At 37.0% G+C, this 22,082-nt stretch overlaps 1 protein-coding gene across 1 annotated transcript in view; it reads right to left on the bottom strand.

Annotated features, from left to right (window-relative positions):
- The window catches only part of Fam184a (family with sequence similarity 184, member A), a 92,088-nt gene that overhangs the window by 3,491 nt on the left and 66,515 nt on the right, over positions 1-22,082 (bottom strand). The window contains exons 9-15 of the mRNA XM_013032776.1: positions 18,161-18,373; positions 16,503-16,656; positions 13,768-13,895; positions 11,553-11,737; positions 10,904-11,050; positions 3,708-3,825; positions 1,570-1,674 (exon numbers count right to left, since the gene is read on the bottom strand). Of these exons, the coding sequence (XP_012888230.1) occupies positions 1,570-1,674; positions 3,708-3,825; positions 10,904-11,050; positions 11,553-11,737; positions 13,768-13,895; positions 16,503-16,656; positions 18,161-18,373 (1,050 nt within the window). The remainder of the gene's footprint in view (positions 1-1,569; positions 1,675-3,707; positions 3,826-10,903; positions 11,051-11,552; positions 11,738-13,767; positions 13,896-16,502; positions 16,657-18,160; positions 18,374-22,082) is intronic.

Here is a 22,082-nt window from a genome sequence, read left to right as displayed (position 1 = left end):
GTTTCCACAGGTCTCTTAATCTTGTTTTAGTATTAAAAGCTTATTTTACTCTAAATTATCAACTAAAACCTAAATGAATTCTATTCATTAACTAGTCAATTATTAAGAGCTTTCTATTGTCAGGCAGTTCTAAAGATACAGCTACACACCTCTCTAATCATTCTAATTTACAAGATTTTCTATTTATCAAAACACTCAAAATTGGGAGCACTTATGAAGGACAGTTCCTTCCTTTAGTGTTCTTTTTTTGGGGGGGGGGGGTTGGTCGTAGGGTCTGAACTCTGGGCCTGGGTGCTGCTCTCAGATCTTTAGCTCAAGGTTAGCACTCTACCACTTGAGCCACAGGGCCACTTCTGGCTTTTTCTGCTTATATGGTGCTGAGGAATGGAACCCAGGGCCTTATGCATGCAAGGCAAGCACTCTACCACTGAGCCACCTTCCCAGCCCCCTTTAGTGTTCTTAATTGAGAAGTTTTGTATGTTTTTGGAAGCAAAACGTCTGGGTAAGCACCTAGTAGAAATTAGCATGATATGAAACTTAGTAGGATCTGAATTAAAACATGGTTTCAACACCAGTTCTTTCATTTATTTTATGGATTTCTCCCTAGAGATTTACAATCACAATGAAAGCAATACATACTGGCTTTGTTATTTACTCACTACTTGCTGTATGCACAGAATAGTTTGTGGTGACTTATAGAAAACGTGATAGCCTAACTAGCTACTCAGGAGACTGAGATCTTGAGCATCGCAATTCAAAGCCACCCTGAGGAGGAAAGTCCATGACACTCTTATCTCCAATTAATGTCTAGAAAACCAGAAGTGGCACTGTGGCTTCAAGTGGTAGAGCACTATCTCAAGGATAGAGCACTATCCTTGAGTGAAAGAGTTCAAGCCCAGAGTACAAGCCCCATTACAGTCAGACAAAAAAAAAAGTGATAAAATTCTACAGATAAATATTCATTGAATGTACCTACTTTTCCTAAAGTACTACGATTGGAGCCATGGGGTAAAAAGATGTATAAGATACAGTATTCTGTCTCAAGGCTCTTCCATTTGTTCTAAGAGTCCAGTAGGGTATGAGGGTAGGCCACACTTGTAATTTTCAAGGGCAGTCATAAGGCTGAGAGACTCAAGCCTTTTTTTCTGAAATGCCTAGGCAACAAAACTAATGTTCACCTGAGTTTCATTCAGATGGTAGGCCTTAAGCCAGGGAGTAACTGTTGGATATTGGAGGCTGGAGTATTTTGCAGACCCCATTAGGGAGAGTGATAATCAGGAAGGAAATGACAACCGATTAATTAGAGTTACTAGTTTTCATTAGAAATATAAAAACCCCAAAAGGCAGACTCAGTATTTTACAATATTAATAAAAGTTTTATGAAATATAAATTAACAGAAAAAAGTAGTTCATTTTGAAAAGAAACGAGGAACTTATTGATTTTAGTGCTAGATCATTAAATTTAAGAAAATACTTTTTGGAAACATCCTATTCTGCTCCAAATAATTCACCAAATTTTTAACCACGTTTTTAAGGTATATTCCTATTTTCAATGTCCACAGCACATACCTTAGCCAAGGGATTAATAACACCAACAGTAGGACTTGAGTTAAATACTTTGTTGAAGTTAGTTTCTCGATTGACTAATTCCAGCTGATAAAATTTATTATCCTCCTATGCAAAAGAATTATAAACATCTTTTCAACATTTTCTATTGAATATTTACAAACTTAACTGTATAAATGCCACTTCATTCAGTTTAACAGAAAAATGGATGGTTTGTATACTCAGTTAAAAAATTTCTAGCCAGGTTTGGCAATGCCTCAAAGGTTGCTGGTAGCTAAATTTTCTACATCTTTTGAACCCCATGCTCTGGGACTCTACCCTACCCTTTGCCACTTTTCCTTTTAAGACTGGCACCACCTCTGTTTTATAGAGATAAAGGTGGATCTTGAGCAGGTGTAACTTGTATTCATATTTGGCTAGTTTCTACACATGAAGATGATGGCACTACTATGATTTATCACTATTTTTCAGTTCCTGGAGATTGATTTGACTTTGTCTGACCTTTTCCCTTGAGCTATCAGTGCATTAGAGCAATAGCAACAGAAAAAAAAAGTGAACTGCCCATACAGAGATAAAACCTTTGCTTGAGGATTCATGAAAAACAAGTGACACTAACGGAACCCTAGACTGTTGGAAGGCATAGCAGATAGAGCAGTGTGAGTAGAGGCAAGGGTGTGCTTTAGTAGAACCAGATTCTAGTGGAGTCAAGCAGAACTAGATCATCAGCTCCTTTTAGTTACCAATCAACTTAGCATTAATCTTGGCACAGGTGCCTTATAGACCAGAAACTAGGGTTATTGTATTAAGAGTATAAAATAACTCTTGGCTACATTCCTTGCCCTGAGTAGACGTGTTGCTTTGCAAAGTTTAAGTTATTCGATGAAGTCTAATACCTACATGTTGTAACAATAAAACACAATTATATATGTAAATACCCCCTCGATAAGAACTGGAAATCAATATATATATAATTATACATAAGTTATACATATAATTTACTTGCTTGCATTTTGGGTAGTACTGTGGCTTCAACTCAGGAGCCTCATGCTTTTGCTCTGCTTTCTTGATATGGCTGGTATTTTATGCCACTTGAGCCATGTCTCCTCCAGTTTGGCTTTTTGCTCACTAAATGGACATAGCATCTTTTCTGTCTCATCTGGCTTTAACCTGATTCAAGCCTTAGCCTCCTGAATAGCTAAGATTACCAGTATGAGCCACAGGCACCTGGCTATTTTATATACAAAACAGAGTGTAATTTTCCCTGAGTCTATTGCCATCACTTTGGCCATCTATGAGGCCTCTGCTCATGTGGACAAAACTTGGAGAACTTGGCTGGTGGTGGATGGAGGCAGAACCTCCTCTGGGATCCCTGGACACTGGTTGGTCTTGTTGCTTTCAGTAAAAACATCCAATTTTAGAAAATAGGTGGACTTTCCTAAGTTTAAGTGTTAACTTTTACACTCTTTGCATGCTAATACCCAGTTTTCCGCTAGGACTAAATGAGTGAGTTGGATTTTTAGCTTTATTATGAAAATTTTTCATTTATTAGTGGCAGTAAAAAGCAATATTTTAATTGTTCACAAGGACATAGTATTTTAGAGATATTTTATGAATTTAAGATTTTTGCATACATTATTAGGGAATGTTGGCTTTAATGAAGGCAATGTGTTTATTCTTATAGCTTACTTTCATCTCTGAACCCTTAACATCTTAGTACCGCTGACTCTTCAAGAGACAGCATGAAGCTTCTTAGGCTAGACCACAGAACTTCTTTCTATAGATGTCTCTTTGAATCTCTGTTTAGGAAATTTATGTGAACAGTCTGAATGCATGTACATAGCTCAATACTTAGCTGCTGAGGAGCAATGACAATATTCAACATTCAATGTATTGAAAAGAATACATCTTTTTGAAAAATACTGATGAAAAAAGGCATGACTCCCTTACCCTGATGCCAAATATAAATTACTTTAATATTATTTTGTATTCTCATGACAAATATTTTAATAAACTTACCATAAGGAACAGATTCTATTCTTTCCATTTCCATCTTTGCATTACTTAAAAATATTTTCCCTGTTTTCCCCATCAACAGTCTATCGATTAACTGATATAATTATACCCAAACCAAAATGTCTTACAATTAATTTCTTGATGACCTGGTCTCTTTCTGTAAGCATGGCCTTCAACTCTGTAATCAGCTGCACATCTTCTGGCTTTGATTCTCTCATCAGATACTTTTCTTCCATTTCATCCAGTCTAAACACAGGAAAACTTTATCTCATTGAAATGACTCAGACAATATTCTTTTATAACAAATAACTAGTCTGGTTAAACTCACACATATGAATTTAAAACAAGACATTTAAATCGTAATACCATGACTGTCTGAAGACTACAGTTATATTAAAGGCTTTGTAGGGGATACATGATACTAAGTGATTTGAAGGTTGCTTTTGGAAGAATTCACCCATTTTAAGCCATTCAAGAGTATCTGGAGATGAGTTCAGGTGTGCTCTGTAAAAGAAATGGTATGCTGAATGCTATGAACCTAACAAATGACCCAGGATCAATGCTAGAAATGGAGCTTCTATCAGAAGTCGTTTCAATACGTACAATTTGGTGTATGGCATAAGGCTTAGTGACATATATAAAGGGGACAAGAAGAGATACAGAGGAAAGAGGGACGAAAGACACATATGTATGCCCTCATTCTTTCTTGGCTTGTGGGAAGTCCAGTTTTAAAATTCCTATTATCTACCAACATATATAAAGTGAAAAAGATTCATAAGCTTAGAGAAAAATCAGGCTTCTTTGTAAGCCTACTGTTCCCTGGATGACAAGAGATGGCCACAGGACCAAACATGACTTTGAACAGAGGCCGCTTTTTATGAGGTGACAATTGGTGTCCTGCACAATCTGAGAGTTCAGGACAGTATACAGTATGTGGTATAAGATAGAAAATGATTCAAGACAAAACTATTGGCTTAGTGTTTTGTTTTGTTTTGTTTTGCAGGGGGAAGGCACCTTCAGACTTAGAAGTTGTAAATAATTGAAATACAACTTTTTTTAAAATTGGGTTTAGAATGTAAAGGTTCGAAGTTAAGCTTTTAAAGTTGTGGTTAATGAAGAGTCACAGAAAAATGTACTCACTTGACAAATATTGAGTGACTTTCACATGAACAATCATTTAGAAATCAGTGATATCTCAGTTCCTCTCCCCTCCCACTCCTACTTTCCCCCCCTCTGCCAAATTCTAGAGAGGTCCTCGAATCACTGCGTATTTCACTGCTACCTCCACTGCTAACAGCCCCAGTGAAGGCAGGCCTGGCCATTTGACTGGTTCTAATGTGGCATGTCGGGGAGGGCTGAGGGCAGGGAGTGGGGCATTAGGAAGCGATTGTTTGCAGGCTCAGTTGGAACTTCTGGCTTCACTGCCAAGTTAGTCAGAAAAGTCAGAAAACTTTATTTCTCCTTTCTTTTAGGAATTCAGATTGGGATTCTCTGACTCCACATTGAGGTTATCGCACAATTTTATTACAATATGGAGGGTTTCTTCTTACTCATTTTATGGGCAAAGGTCTAAGAAGGTTGATAGGTGGTATCTGGTTAAGGAAGAAGGCACTTGGGCTCCATGCTAGAGCAGCCACAAGATGTCACTGGAGCCCTTTTCTTTACAGGGTTCTGGGGCTGCTTCCTGCAACTGAAGAGCAAGTCTGGCACAGATAATAGGAAACTGTCTAACAAATCATTGTCATTTTAAAAGTACTGTTTCTATTTGTTGCAGTACAACAAGATGTCAGGTAAATTGAGTCTACAACAGAACACCCTTTGTTGCATAGTATAGCGCCGTGAATCCAAATTCTGCTGTGTGTTTTCACATAGCTTAAATATTCTTTACCTACATAATTATCAATTAATCCTCTTCATAAGCTATCTTTACATCACCCACATTTTAATATTAAAAGATAACAGGATATGAGAGGAAAAATAATCAGAAACAATCTATAATGCACATGGGAAAGCATTAAAGGAGAGAACAGATAAGCAATATGACACAGAAAACGCTTCTAGAAAACTAGTGTCTCAAAATTCTAGTTGTAACAGTAGACAAGTTCCCTTTCTTCAGTTGCCTGGCAGCCCTCTATACTAGCACTGCTTCTCAAGACCAGCCACAAGTGACTGTCCATCACCCCTAAGTCTGCTTTTCTTGAATCTTTTTTTGTCGTAATTGTGGTTCTATGATCTAAAATGGCCTTCATAACATCTGCTGTTTATCCTGTTTCACATCACTCCAGTAAACACTGCACATGGTGCTAACTAGGTTCCGATTTTAGTTTCACAGAATTTGCATCCACAATTATAGTTTTTAACTTTTACCTAGATTAAGGGATGGGATTTTTCTTTCAATAGTGATGATGGTTTTAATGGACTCATATTACAACATCAAGTTTCCTTGTTAACTTTTTATGTTAAAATGAGTTAACAGGCATTCACATAGTGTGAAACCAAAGAAGGATATTCTTAGGAGAGGATCACAATGGTGCAATAGCTCTGTGCCTCGGATCATATAAAATATTATTTATTGAAATGAACTCCAGGAAATGGCAACAAGATTTTTTGTTTTTATATGTTGCTGTTTGTTTTCTTTTCCTTTTGTCTTGTTTGTTTACCTGTCTTTGAGAAGGTAAGGGGGCACAGAAATGGGACAAAGGGTGAAGAAATATAGCAATGATTCTTACTGAAAATGAACTATACAACTTGTGGGTAGGAACAAGAGGGAAAAACTAGAATAGAGTGAGGGGAGGGGTGGCTGTTCAAAAAGAAATGCACTCTTTATCTGATGCATGTAACTATAAACACTCTGTATATCACCTTTATAATAATAAATAAAAATTTAAAGTATCAAGGAAAAAATTTCAAGAATATCTGCTGATGTTAAGAAAATATCAGCAAATATGACCAAATCCCCATTGAAGTCTGGGAAACACTTTCTTCAAAAGACCACACAATATATTCAGCCTTTTATTCAAAATAGACTCCCGTTAACAGCAATGCAAAACCTGAACAGAAAGGAAAACACATAAAACAACTCCTTTGTATTGCTGCTGGATCCTCAGCACGAGTGAATGCCCTGATTTAATCCCCCCTCCCCCACCGCCATCCCCCTGAGAATGCACAGGTCAGCACACAATTCATGAGCAGCACAGGCATATAAGATTGTGTAAAAGACTGTATAAGATTGTGTAAAAGCGTTTTCAAGTTCTAGTTCTGCTCATGTATTTTATAGAAAATAAGTGATGACAATCAGTGCATTGAGAGCTAAGCAACAGTATTTAGGGGCACATTCATTATTATTATTGATAATAAATTTTATAAAGATGAGGGAAGTCTGTCACATCAAACTTTATTGTATGAAGTAAAGGAAATGGAGCTATGAAACATTTTAATGGTTAGCTTCTTTTCCAATTGATTCTGGGCTCATATTCTGATTGTGATAACAGGGTTGCTCTCTCTCTTTTTCTTTCTCTCTCTCTCTCTCTCTCTCTCTCTTTCTTTCTTTTTCTTTTTGTCAGTCATAGGGCTTGAACTCTGGGTCTGAGCGCTGGTCCCTCAGCTCTTCAGCTCAAGGCTAGTGCTCTACTGCTTGAGCTACAGCACCACTTCCAGTTTTCTGGTGGTTTTTATTAAAGAGTTTCAGGGACTTTCCTGCCCGGGCTGGATTTGAACCATGATCCTCAGATCTCAGCCTCCTGAGTAGCTAGTATTACAGGCGTGAGCCACTGGCGCCTGGCTCAGGGTTGCTATTTCATTACTTCACACAAGGTTTATACATATGAACCAAAGAACAAAGTAAGAGTCAATGTCAGGCACTAGTGGCTCACACTTTTAATCGTAGCTACTTAGGAAGCTGAGACATGAGTATCCTGGTTTGAAGCCATCCCAGGAAGGAAAGTCCATGAAATTCTTATCTCCAATTAACCACTAGAAAACCAGAAGTAGAGCTGTGGCTCAAAAAGTTAAGGGACAGTGTCCAGGCCCTGAATTCAAGTCCTACAACCACCACCACCAACAACAAAAAGTTCGTTCAAACAATAATAATAACAAAATCATGTGGGATACTATAAGATAAAAGGAGTTAAAAAAAGGAGTTAAAATCTAGATGTGAAGGAGTGTTTCGTTTTAGTTAGGATTACTGACCTATTTAATGTCCAAGTACAGAATCACCATTTCTTTCATGAAGAAATTATCTTTTTGTCCTACTACAGAGGCAAGTTAGTATGAAGTAAACCTGAAACACCAATATTAATCTCCGAACCATTTTGCATAGCAAACTTCTGTCATGACCTTAAGTTCTAGAGAATGTTTTTGTTTAGCTTAACCTTAACCTACAGAAATATAAGTGACTAGCCCATTCCCTCATTTGCTTTAAAATGAATAAAACACATGAGTTTTTGCAACTAGATATAAGCATCTTACTAAAATACCATACTGAAGGGAAGTTTTAAATATAACACTCTGAAAAATCTAAGAGGATTTTAATATGTTGACCTAGAGAACAGAATTTCAATATGTATTTCAAAAGAGATGGTAAAATCTTACAGCCTTTGCCACAATACCTGGAAATTGGTTACTGCCCCACCTCTTGAAGCCCCATGAGAAGGAGAGAGAGGGGAAAGAGGGGGAGGAGCAGCAGCAGCTGCAGCAGCAATAACTCAGACATGTCCCTCAGCATCACAAGCTGGAAAGGACTTGCTCTGCCTCCCAGCACTGCAGAAATCCCAGCCACTCATCAAATCCAAGCAGGCTTTTTTAAGGCTACAGATAGATATATCCCATTGCTGCTTTCCCACATGGCAGCCTCTAATCTATATGAGGCCATTTGCATTTAAATTCATTAAAATAAAATTTAAAATTCATTTCCTCAGTCACACCAGCTACATTAGCCATTTGTGGCTACCAGCTACTGTACTGAACTAAGCAGACAGAAAATCTATTGGGCAGAACACCAGTTGAGAGCAAATTCACGTGTGATTATTTTTAACTAAAAAAGTAAATACCTAAAGCTAAGGGAAATTATATAGTGACAGCAGATTTCTGGTGAAAAAAATATGTGGTTGATTAACATACACCTGCAGTGTAGTTTAAGATAAATACCAGGTGTAGAAAAGCAGATAAAATATTTCACTTCTCAGAAATACTAATTCTTCAATAATTAACATGTAATAACATAGAAAACTGAATTGTTGGTTACCATCTATTGAAAATTCATAATGTACAAAACCATAAAAAGAAGAAAGCACAAAAGATACAATCTTTACTGTTCGTAAACTAATGTTCCTGAGGACACAGGACAGACAGACAGAGGTTGCTCTTTGTGTGAGTTTGTTCTTTCAGAGTATGAAGAGGGAGGCCAAGATTTCAGGGTCTACCCAATGAGGGTTGAGGCTGTGAGAAGTGGGAGCTTAGAGACTGAGGTTGATTTTTGTTTCATGTCTGCAAAGAAAATGAAGCTATCTTGAAGAATTTGTACAAGGCAAATACCTGAGTCCATACTGGCTCTAATAACAACAAAAGCCAAAGTCATTATGATTGGGAAATAAACAGTAAGTTTCTTCACCATTTGAAGGACAGTTTCACAAAGGGGTTAGTTTTGCGAAGGGGAATCCTCATAATTAATAATATATTCACTGAATACCACTGACATGAATCCATAAAAAAACAACCAGCTTATCTCAAAGGAAACTCAAAGGGAATGCTACCTAGAGGGTCAACTTTGTTTCTGCATGTGTATGTATGTGTTTGCATCTGTGTATGCAGAACTATTTACTGAGACAAGACTAAACTGCTAGGGTGACATAGGATACAATGATTTCTATGTTTGAAGAAGGTAATTAGATATCAATAACCTAGGAAGGAGAACATGGCTCACTGAAGTTAAGGGACTTTGACACCCAGGGTCATGAGATTAGACACAAACTGTGATTGTATTGAAGTACGTGGATAATTAATTGGAAGAGGAGATATTAAAGGTGAATGCACCATTAGCCACAGTTTAGATTAATTCTAAGATAATCTAAGTTGGATCAGGTTTAAGTCACAAAAATAGATTAAATACAGTTTGACTGAACTATTAACAGTTTATAAGTACCCAGGAAAGAGAAGGCTGTTAATTGTTGTTAAGCACATTCAGTAATTTTTTTTATTTTAACAATATTGGAGTTACTACATAAGAATAGTAACTTTATGTGTACTGATTTGGGTAAGTTTTTTTCTTTTGGTGGTGATAATGGGGTTTGAACTCACAACCTTATACTTGCAAGGCAGGCATTCTTCCATTTAAACCATGACTTTATCCATTTTTGTTTTAGTGATCAAACAGGGTCTTACTTTTGCCTGGGGAAGCCTCAGATAATTCTCCTACATAGTTGGGATTAGAGATGTGAGCCAACATGCCAAGCTTGTTCTGTGAGATACAATCTTGCTGTCTTGCCTGGTCTAGCTTCTAACTTGCTATCTCTGTCTGAGTAGTTGCAATAATAGGGCAAAGTATTATGCCTGGCTCATCATGGATTTTTCTTTTTAAATCTTGACAGAATTAAAGGATTATAGAAATTCAATGTACTTTAGGTATATGAAATCTTTGTTTCCCATACCCCCAGTACTACTTAATCTTACTCCCTAAAGAGAACTACTAATGTTAAACACTGTTTGTTTTTTAGACAATCTTGATATGTTTGTAAAATACATGTTATTAGTGTAAGCAGAGGATTATAACACATTTGGACACATTTTGAGTTGTTCCTATGGCAGAAGTAAACCACCAGGAACATTTCTTTCTTTCTTTTTTTGGTTGGTCATGGGGCTTGAACTCTGGGTCTGGGCGCTGTCCCTTAGCTCTTCAGATCAAGGCGAGTGCTCTACCACTTGAGCTACAGCGCCACTTCCGATTTTCTGGTGGTTTATTGGAGATAGGAGTCTCACAGTCTTTCCTGCCCGGGCTGGCTTTGAACCGTGATCCTCAGATCTCAGCCTCCTGAGTAGCTAGGATTACAGGCATGAGCCACCAGCGCCCGGCTCACCAGGGACATTTCTTTAAGGTCAGAATTATCTTAGTGGACATGCAGCAGAAGCTGATAAGATATAATGAGTCAAATGCCTCTCCCTAATTAAAGGACATATCACACTGCAATTATCATCCACAATACAGTACTTATGTTTGCTTTCTTAAGTATCATTTTTATTAGACTCCAAACAGCAGTTTATCTGGGCTTAGACACAGTGCTCCTCAGTTTATTATCCAAATATAAATTTTCTTTAACATAATATGACTTACGACACTTGTAAAGCAGCATTTATTTCCTTGAGTAGCTCATTAGTCTTATTAAAATCTGCTCGCATGATATTTTTCTCTCTGAGGTGGTCTGCTGTCAAGTCATCCAGTTCTTTTTCAAGTTTCTTGTTTAAATCTTGTTCATGCAACCTGTTTAATTTATTTTTAGTTAAGAAAATGTTATTCTGAAGTCAAGTTTTCAAAACTTTTTATAGTTTATAAAGATTTGAAATGATTCTCTTTGGGTATAATATATGGAAAATTAATGTAAAGAACCTAAATTAAGCTACATACTTTGCTATAACTTTCTAGCTTGCGTTCAAGTTGTCTCCTTTAATGCTTTTCTAACATTTAAATAAGATTTTAGTTAATCATGTACAATTTCCCAAGTTAATGTTACACACACACACACACACACACACACTTTCACATGCATGCACGCACACATGCATCCAAAACTGTCATCATGCAACTTTTCCCCTCTGCTATGGATTATAACACAGTCATCAAGTAGAGTAAATTGGTTTTCAGCCTGTAGTAGAATGCAGTCTAGAAACAAAGCACCAGGAATACATTGCTAAATAGCATGGCGGCAGTTGTTTAGGGAATGCTGCCCATCCCACCTCCCCCACTCCTGTCATTCTTGGCATACCTCATCTGCTGGTTAGATTCACTTCGTATTCTGAGGATTTCCTTCCCCTTAAATTCCAGTTCTTTGGTTAGGGCATTGATGTTGTCATGAAGGTGCTGTACCTCCTTATCCAAGTCAGAGATATGATGTTCTCTGTGCCTTAACTCTTCCTGCAGATCTGTGATTCTACACAGGTGCTCCTTACTCTAAAAAGATAAATCATTCTGAAACATTTTCTACACATTTACTTTCTGTGTAAAGAAATGGCATACTTGAATGCCAAATATAATCATTTTCATGTTGCCTTACAAACATCCCCTTCGGTTTCCATATCTCTAAGGAGTATTGATATAGAGATAGTTTTAATCACTTCAGGACTACAAGGAACCCCAAGGATCATAAAAGCACATGTCCTCCATTTTATAATGAGGCAAACAATATCTATAAGCTGATTTGTCCCAAGGTTTATAAGTAATGGCAGAACTAATATTATAACACGGGCTTCTTGGTTATACATGTTCTTGTAGTAAAATGTTAGCAATACAGTCTTAATCTAAAAAGGAGCTGCCTCTATGGCGGCTCTCCCCCCCCCCCACACACACATCCCAGAGCTTAGTAAGCAGTTTCTGCTAGCTCAGTGGTGTCCCAGAAATTATCTAATAAATTACCTTCCCTCCATTTTCCTAACAGTCATTGTTTCCTACAAGCTTTATGCTTTTGTTTTGTTTTGATTTTGCTTATCTTTTGTTTTGTTTTGTTTTTTGCCAGTCCTGGGGCGTGAACTCAGGGCCTGGACACTGCCCCTGAACTTCTCTTGCTCAAGGTTAGCACTCTACCATTTGAGCCTCAGCACCATTTCCGGCTTTTTTTGATTAATGTGGTACTGAGGAATCGAACCTACGGCTTCATGCATGCTAGGCAAGCGTTCTACCACTAAGCCACATTCCCAGTTCCCTGCAGTTAGTTAATACTGGTGAATTTCTGTGCAGGCCTTCATGGAAGAGAACAACCCTTCACAGCTGTGAGGTGCCTCATTTAAAGCCTTTTGGTGTTGAAAAAAGAACATTTGGGCTGACTAATCATTCAGCTTAGGTGAAGATTAAAAAGCAGAAGTCCGAAGCCTAACAAACTAATGTCTAAAACTTCATCCTTCCAGACATAACTACACTTAAGATCACTAAATATCTAATTAAAGGAAAGTACACTGGGCTGAAGATGGGAATTTAAGAAGTATAAATAGTAGCTCTGCTAGAATGCTATGGAAACGGAAGGTATCTTCGTTCCTCTTGACAACTTACTCCTTCTGTAGCTGTGCCATCTGCTATGACTGCTGGTTTAAAGTCAAATTGAAAATGTACTCTTATGGTTGCACTAGATACATTTGACCCCTATAGCTACTGAACACCATGGTAGAGGGCTCCGAAGCATCATCATGGATAGTTCTATTAGATTATAACATCCTTATTCTTCATATCAGTTATATATGTATTTTTGTGTGTGTCAGTAGTGGGGATTGAACTCAGGGTCTCATGCTCTTGCTTATTTTTTTCTACTCAAAGCTAGCTCTACCCCTTGAGCTACTCCTCTACTTCTTCCTCTTTTTGCTGATTGAATTTGAATACCAGTCTCATGGACTTCATTGCTTCAAACCATGACCCTCAAATCTTATCCTCCCAAGTATCTAGAATTACAGGTGTGAGCCACCAGCAACTGGCTAGTTAGTGTTAGTTACATTTCATTGTTCATTTGCCCAGTTGGCCAATATAATTCAATATTCCATCAGAGGATGATAAAAAATAAAATGCAATTTTATGTCTACTAATGTAAAATTACTTTTACTTGTCCCTGAAAAACAGAAATATATAATAAATATAAATAATAGCTTATAAAAAGAGTAGCTATTAGAGCCGGGTGCTGGTGGCTCACGCCTGTAATCCTAGCTACTCAGGAGGCTGAGATCTGAGGATCTCGGTTCAAAGCCAGCCCGGGCAGGAGAGACTGTGAGATTCCTATCTCCAATAAACCACCAGAAAACCGGAAGTGGCGCTGTAGCTCAAGTGGTAGAGCACTCGCCTTGAGCTGAAGAGCTGAGGGACAGCGCCCAGGCCCAGAGTTCAAGCCCCACGACAGACCAAAAAAAAAAAAAAAGAGTAGCTATTAGAATATGATTTTCAGAAAACTGTGAGCATCCTGGCTACTTATAGTCAAGGATTATCAAAGAGCAGAATATTCTTACCTGTCTTCTGCTGATATCTATGCTTCTTTCCAACTCCATCTTAGCAGCTGCCAGTTCTTGATGATGATTATGCCGTAACAAATCAATTGAAGCTGCATGTTGATGGTTGAGTTCTGAGCGTAAAGAAGCTTAAATGCAAAGAAAAAAAAAAACATTAGGAAATTCAAAAACATTATCAATACTTTAGACAAAGTGGTAATATACAGAATATTATAGACAACTTTAAATATGGTTACTATGTGAGGAAACTGTGTCATTCTTACAACAGAGATGCAAAATGATATGGCCATTCTGGAAAAGTTTGGCAGTTTAAAAAAAAAAGCCAATGAGATGTATAAGATGTTATGTTGAAAAACAAACTTTACAATTTTGGCGGGGGGGGCCTGGGGGAGCAGGGAAGCCGGGGGAGGGGTCGGGGGAGGAGATGGGAAAGGATGGGAAGGGGAAACAAAGGAGGAGGCAACAATGCTTGATAAGAAGTGTACGCACTACCTTGCTCATGTAATTGTAACCCCTCTGTATGGTATTTTCACAATAAAAAAAACAAACAAACACAACTACTGTATTACCAAGCAACTGCTCTCCTGGGCTTTCATCCCAAAGAAGTAAAAGCTTATATTTACACAAAATGTACTAGGAATGTTTGAACTCATGAAAGTAATAGCTAAACTGAAACCTCAGATGACCTGGGGTGATGGACAATAAACTGCTGAAACCATGGAATAGTACTTGGCAATTAAAAGGAACAAATATTGAAACACACAATGAAGAGTGAAAAAGCCAGTTAGTAAGGTTAGATAGTGCATGACTCCATTTAGCAATTGTCAGGAAAAAAGTGAAAAGCCAGTTAGTAAGGTTAGATACTGTATGACTCCATTTAACAATTGCCAGGAGTTCCAGGCAGACAGGAGAGGGCTTACTGTGGCCATGAAAGGACACAGGGATCACCATGGCAATACAAGCATTATCTTCTCAGTGTCCGTGTCAATATGCTGGCTGTGACTCTGTACAGCAGCTTACAATGCTGCCACTGGGAAAACTGGGGAAAGGCAACTGGGGGTCTCCCTGCATTATTTTTTAAAACCACGTGTAAACCTACAATGATCTCAAAACAAAGTTTTTAAAAGAATTCCCCAAATCTTTCATCAACAAAAGGGTATTTTCTCTATTTCTTCTTCTTTTTTTTTCTTTTTTTGGTGTGGTATCAGAGATTGCAGCCCACCTCGCTTGTTAGGCAAGCACACTGCCACTTCACCAACTATGGCTCCAGTTTAACCATAAGGCTTTTACATCATACTCTAATGCACGGAACAGCAATGGTTCCATGTTCTCTGCTCTTTTCCTCACATAGCGGTGGAAATGTTCCCTTTGGCAACCATTCTATAAAGGCCACCTCTACTGTGACTGTCATCCCTGTACAAAGACAGCAGTAATTCACTTTTAATTCCATTTTCTTAGAAGTCTCTAAGATATCATTTATATATATATATATATATATTTTTTTTTTTTTTTTTTTTGTCGGTCGTGGGGCTTGAACTCTGGGCCTAGGCGCTGTCCCTCAGCTCTTCAGCTCAAGGGGAGCACTCTACCACTTGAGCTACAGCGCCACTTCTGGTTTTCTGGTGGTTTATTGGAGATAGGAGTCTCACGGTCTCTCCTGCCCGGGCTGGCTTTGAACCGAGATCCTCAGATCTCAGCCTCCTGAGTAGCTAGGATTACAGGCGTGAGCCACCAGCGCCCGACCATTTTTATAAATTTTTGATAAATGTTCACCCTTAACATGATTTGCTTGCTAGCTACCATAGTACCTTTTCTATGGCGAAGAGAAGAGAGCTATCAGACTAGGCCTAGAACTCCTGGTGGCCAAAGCAAAGACCAACAGGGTGAAATGGCTTTTCCTTTCAGGCCCAAATATTTCACACTTCGTTCCTAAATCCTACCTGGAAAGAATGTGTACTACAACATGACAAACATGAGCTAAAAATATTAAGAAAATCTCTCCATCCATCTCCATCCAGATAACCAACAAAATGCTGGCCTGAATGTGTGGTTCATGAGCAAGATAGCCAAATGAAAGCTTGAGATGCTAAGTTTAAGCCCTGGTACCAGTACACCCTCAAAATATATTAGGAGAATTTTGAATAAACCAGACAGAAAGAAAATAAGGTAGAAGGTAGGAATACAATAATTACTCAATTATGTTACCAAACAAAATCAAAAGCAGATCTTTAAATATATATCTAGTTTTTCTTCAGAATTCATCACCTTATAAAAGGGATCATCTCCTAGGTTAAAAAACAACAACAACAAACATGTAAAATATACTTAAAGGGTAAATTGAATCATAAGTTTTGTCACGAAAACAAAATCCTGAAGTGGAAAAGCCAACATGACCATGCAATCTGAAGAGATGAGTCCTACATGGCTTCATGTGGTCCACTGGACTGGACCCTGGCGTCTCAGGTAGTCTGAATGTTCTCACACTGTTTAGTACCATGAGGACAGATGGGAGCACCAGGGGCTGTTTCCTTCAGAGCCAGAAGGCAGAAAAGGCTGAGAGGACTCTGCAATCTACCTACTCTATTCCTCCCTTCGAGTAGCTTTGAATAAAATCTCCAGCACATTTTAATATTCACCTTGAATGCGTCAAAAGATAAAGATAAAAGCTTATGATTCCATATTGAATTTTAAGATATACAAATATATTTGACATAAATATAATCTTTCACAAATACCAAGCATAGCCTTTCCTTCATCTTCTAATTCAAACCGAAGAGTCTGGAGTTCCTGTTCCATTTCTACCCGGAAGCCCTCCATTGACTCTCGGTGTGCATCTTTTAGTGACTGAAGTTCTGCAGAATGTTTTTGTTGTAAGTGATTTTCAAGAGCCTTGATAGGAGAATCAATTCAAAGACAAGAAAAAATACAAACAAAATAGAACAAAATAAGTTACCAAATAAGTTACCAAAACTCAGTTATCAGTTATTAAGAACAAGGTTTTTTAGTTCATTTTTAAGAAAGTTAGATGCAAGGTATTCATCATCATTAGAAAATAAATTATTAGGGACAATACAGAAGAATGAATCATCAGGACATCAGTGTGACTCAGATATTTTGATGAATTGGAAACACACACAGACCTTTACTTAATGCTGCCTTCAAACAAAATTGTTTTCTAAGCTGCTAACAGGGTATAAACTACCTAAAACTAATAAATAATTCCTTGTGTGCAAGGCTTAAACTTAGGAATGAGGAGGAGAAAGGTATTACTAAGGCAAGATCTTTTTTGTTTTTAATTAGTACTTATTAATAGTACGAAAGAACTTCACTGTGATAATTCCATGGATGTATGCATAGTACTTTGAACACGTTTACCACCTCTGTTATGTCCCTATGTCCCTTCTTTTCTTCCCTCTGTTCAAACAGCATTTGGTGGACTTCATTATGTTGTCTCCACAAGATTTCCACCTTGCTTGGAGAAGTACACTGAGGGCTTTTATAACTTCAACCTTGTTGAATATTTTGAGGCTATTTCCAGCAGTTATTTTTTGCTTCTGAATTTGCTTCTGAAATTCACACAAATTCAGAGTAGGTAGCTGGAAAAGCAAACTAAAGGCTTTGATGAGATTAGCATTAAAAGTTTAGCCAGAGAGAAGCAATTCCTTGTGCCAAGGACTAAGATAAAAATATATGGCCACAGGGGGAAGAAGGGAACATGGTGATCAGGATACTTCAAGTTCAGATTCTAAACTGTGAGAGACCATTTTTGTTTTTCAATGTTTGTTTCACTTTTACTATAATTCATAAAATCAAACTTTGCTGAGACAAATAGACACCATACTGTACCTATGACTGCATTTCTTTAGTCATTTTCCCAAAATGCTATTTCAAAAAATTAGTATTTAACTATTTATGCTCACTATTTTAAAAGTGTTTTTTTTTCTGTATAATGAGAATAAAGTATGTAAGGGTAAGAATTAGGATGAAAAGATATATGTCTTAGATAAATATCTTCTTTGTGGACTCAGAATGAAAAAAAATTAAAAATTTGATGTAAGACCGTCATAAGAACAATAATATTAAGGGTTCAGAATGACTATAGCTCAGAATGGTCGTGTTAAAAGATTAAACTGAAATTATTTCATCACTGTTACCTACCTAACAACCAGAGAGTATATTGATCTTGGTATTATTATTAGAAACAAATAAAATGTTGACCCAGTTAATTTGTATACTGTATACAATAATTGCATATGTTTAATCACTGTGTCCACCTACAGGAAGTCACATCCTAAAAAACATATTTAAATAAAACATGTTTTGGAGCAATAAAAAATTCTTAGGAATCTGAAGGTTAATTGTGACTAGGCTCGCGGAGTAAATGTGAACTCACTCTTTGCTCTTTTTCTTTTTCTTCTTCCATGGTCTGAAATGCGAGGATGTGTGCTTCTTTTAATGATTTCTGTCTTTGTTGGTGTTGCTCCTCTAACTCTTCCAGCTCTTGGGTAAGCCGCTGTCGTTCTTGTGTGAACTGGGCCTGCAGCTGCTGCAAAGAAGTCTGCGACTGGGAAAGCTGCATCTCCAGATTCTGTTTCAGCAAGGAAATCTACACCACAGAACGGTCCGCAAGGAAGAGGAAACACAAGGCAGGGTCACAAATTGCCAAACAAAGGGGGAAAAGCATTTCTAGGATATTTTACAAAATAATCACCTAAAGACTTCCACTTAAATTGTTTTACAATAAAAATCTAATATTGAGATATCACCATTCTTAATTCTATTTTCAATAGTTGCCTTGAAAATAGTTTAGTTGTGTTATCTATAAACGCAGGAATCTGAACCCTCCGTTAGAAATTCTATGTAAATGTTGCAATAGAAAAAAATCATGATATGAAATAAAAACAAGACAACATATTTATAGGGTTGTGGTTACTTGGAGGAGGTAAAGTTAAAACTGCTAATTCGTGAAGACTATGGGTTCTGAGTTAAAAAACAACAACAACACAACAACCTTGCTCTGGCACTGTAATGTAAACATCAATTCTTCACGTTATAGGGAAAATTAGGTGTGTTACTATGTACACTCCTGTAGAACGGGCTCCTACCCCTACCACATACAATAAGCATTTGGTAAATGATGCACTATTTGAAAATAAAAGACTTATTTTTTAAAAGATTTGTCAGTTTAAAGCTTGGAATCCTTCTATAACAAATTTGGTCTAAATGTTCATTTTTGTATTTTGAAACTTTTCAATGTTGACTTAGTTCAATGTGTCTTCCTTGGAAGACTCCTCTCTCTCCCCGGGCCTATGCTTCCTCAGCTTGCTTCTTTGGCTAGTATTCCACCACTTGAGCCATACCTCCAGCCTAGCATTTTGCTGCTTAGGTTGTCATTTATTTATTTAGCTCAGCCTCCTCAGTAGCTAGGATTATAGACGTGAGTCACTGTGCCCAGTGAACTTGATAAACTTTTAAGCTTTTTAAAAATAATAAACATCTTCCAAACTTCCAGTTACTACCTTATGATAATATATAAGATAGTTTGCTTTCCCTATATAAAATTTACTTATCAGTCCTTTTCAAAGCAGACAACATCAGTTTAGTATGTCTTTCTACATAATTTAATATAATTAAAATGAAATCTTTATCAAGAATAAAAAGCACATGTAGACATATTTTATACATGTTTATATATCCTATTGATTAATTCATTTAATTTGATCTATATGTAGACTCATACATAATCTCAAAATTATATGATTATATTAAATGACTACATAACTCAATTAGACTCTAAAACAAATCAGAAGATAAGAGGGAAAAGCCAATAAAAATTTTAACTAAGATGCATAAGCAAATTAAGATAAAAATGAAGCAGTTCCTGTAGCCAACAAAGCCAATGAAAGAGGAAACTTGTGAGTTTTTGTACATGGGAAAGATTTTCTTTTGATTGATGGCTATCTTCCATGTCTCACAAAGAAAATATGTTGGAAAGTAAGAGAATGAGTAGGGAACCATCAGACATGTAAAGCAAGAAAAGGGGAAAACAAGAAAGGTGAAAAACAAGTGCTCATTCCTTTAAAACCTTAAGAAGCAGCCACAGACTGCAGTGATCTAGACTCTAGCTCAGTTGTATGGAACAGTTTTGGTCAGTCACTAAACCAGGACTAATTGTAAAGGTTGGCTCATGCCTTTTTTTCTCCCACATCTTTTATGAACACTACTTAATTGGACCAGGTTTCATATTGATATGTCCATATATGCACACAGCATACCTTAATCAGATTCACACACTGGCTCATACCTTTATACAATAGTCAAACATTAGTGAGAAATCAAATAGCTGACATAAATGTTCAGTAAGCTATAATGTAATTACAAAGAAGTGACTCTCTACCTGTTGACATGTTACAAATTCTACTTATGGATTTCTACATAAACTCACGGATTTAGGGATAAGGAGAAAAATTCTGACTCCAGATAATACAAAACTCCTTATACAAGTCTACATGGTGGCAGAACCCATGATACACAGGCCAAAATCAGCCCTGCAGATGTGGAAATTACATGAAAAAGCCACAGCCACAGCAAAGGCCACACTTGTGGAATAAGAATTATACAATGTCACTGCTCACCATCTTATGCAATGACAATTTGAATGAAATGAGTATCAAACACAGCCCAGAAAAAAATTGTCATAAAAGGGTAATAGGCAACAAAATATTTCTGAAGACTGATGTATAGTTGAGAGCCATTCTCTCTCTAGAAATTTAATGACTAATATTCTCAAAATTATTTCTTGGCAGCCAACAAAGTAGGGGCTAAAATCTACCCAGCATGCTCTCCTCCAGCCTCTCTACCCTGATATCAACATGTATCTACCCATAGAGATTTCTGTGTTACATATTTTAAAACTTTACAATCTATTGCCCACTGTGTTAGACCACAGTTGTGTCAGGTTGTGTAAATTTGATTATAAGTTGATTTTCACTTTAATTATTTAAGAATAAAATTATAAGGAATTATAACATTAAGTTACTAAAGTACCACAAAAATATAGTAAGTATACATTTCAAATTTACAGTTAAATTTCTCCATCTTCAATAAAATATACTTAAAAAATTTTACATTGTAATATACTTTACCTTAAAGTACTCCAAAATAGTGTTTTCCAACTTAGGATGTTGTAGAAAGGTATCATGCAACTGAGTGCACAAATATATTTATTTCAAAGTTACTTTTAACTTTGAAAACACATCAAAACAATATAAAAGCTATCTACAGTCTCCAGATTCATGCTCAAGTACAGGGTAAATTATAGGCAGGCAGCCTTAGTCATGCAAGGCAGCATTAAAACTCATTTAAAAAATAAATTAGTAAAACTGCAATAAGTGAATCAGGCTTTATTTAGCATGAGAAGAAGTATATTGTATTTCAAAAGACCAAAAATGAGCAAAGCAATGTAAAAGTGAGCTAATAGCTATAGTTTAAGTATTTGGGTTAAATATGTTATAAAAATAAATACTTAACATAAAACTTGACTATTTTAAAACAAACAAAGACTCTGCATTAAAATGTCTAGGCAACCTTGATTAGCACTTTCTGTATGGGATTATATAATAGCTAGAAAGGCATTTGTTGGATAAATTGCTGCTTTAAATTATATATGCTATTTCAAGTTAACTATTGCACCATAATAGTGTCTATATAGTGTCTATATAAAACTTAAATTTTTCAATATTTTTATCTATTTTAAATCAAATCCCTGTTTCAGAAAACAATCCTGGCTGGATGCTGGTGTCTCACTCCTGTAACCTTAGCTACTCAGGATCTGAGGATTTCGGTTAAAAGCCAGCCCAGGCTGGAAAGACTGCAAGATTCTTATCTCTGTTTAACCACCAGAAAACCAGAAGTAAAGCTGTGGCTCAAAGGGGTAGAGTGCCACTAGCCTGGAGCAAGAGCTCAGGGACAGTACCAACGACCTGAGTTCAAGCCCCACAATAGACAAAAAAAATCATCATATATTTCAAATTCTTGCCACAGCAATTTAGGTATGAATTAGGTAATACATTCTACTAATTAATAGGGACTAATAGTTTGCAAACAATTTTAAAGGTAAACCACACTGACAATAATTATTGGCTTCTGATCTTTCTCTACTACTTCTAAAAATGTTATCAGTGGGATGTCAGTCTTTTTTTTGGGGGGGGGGGAGGTCCGGTCATGGGGCCTGAACTCTGGGCCTGGGCGCTGTCCCTCAGGTCTTCAGCTCAAGGCTAGCGCTCTACCACTTGAGCCACAGTGCCACTTCCGGC

Source organism: Dipodomys ordii, unplaced genomic scaffold, assembly GCF_000151885.1.
Source record: "Dipodomys ordii isolate 6190 unplaced genomic scaffold, Dord_2.0 Scaffold157, whole genome shotgun sequence".
Taxonomy (NCBI): Eukaryota; Metazoa; Chordata; class Mammalia; order Rodentia; family Heteromyidae; genus Dipodomys; species Dipodomys ordii.
The sequence above is the reverse complement of the archived record's forward strand: the minus strand, read 5'-3'. Positions and strand labels throughout refer to the sequence as shown.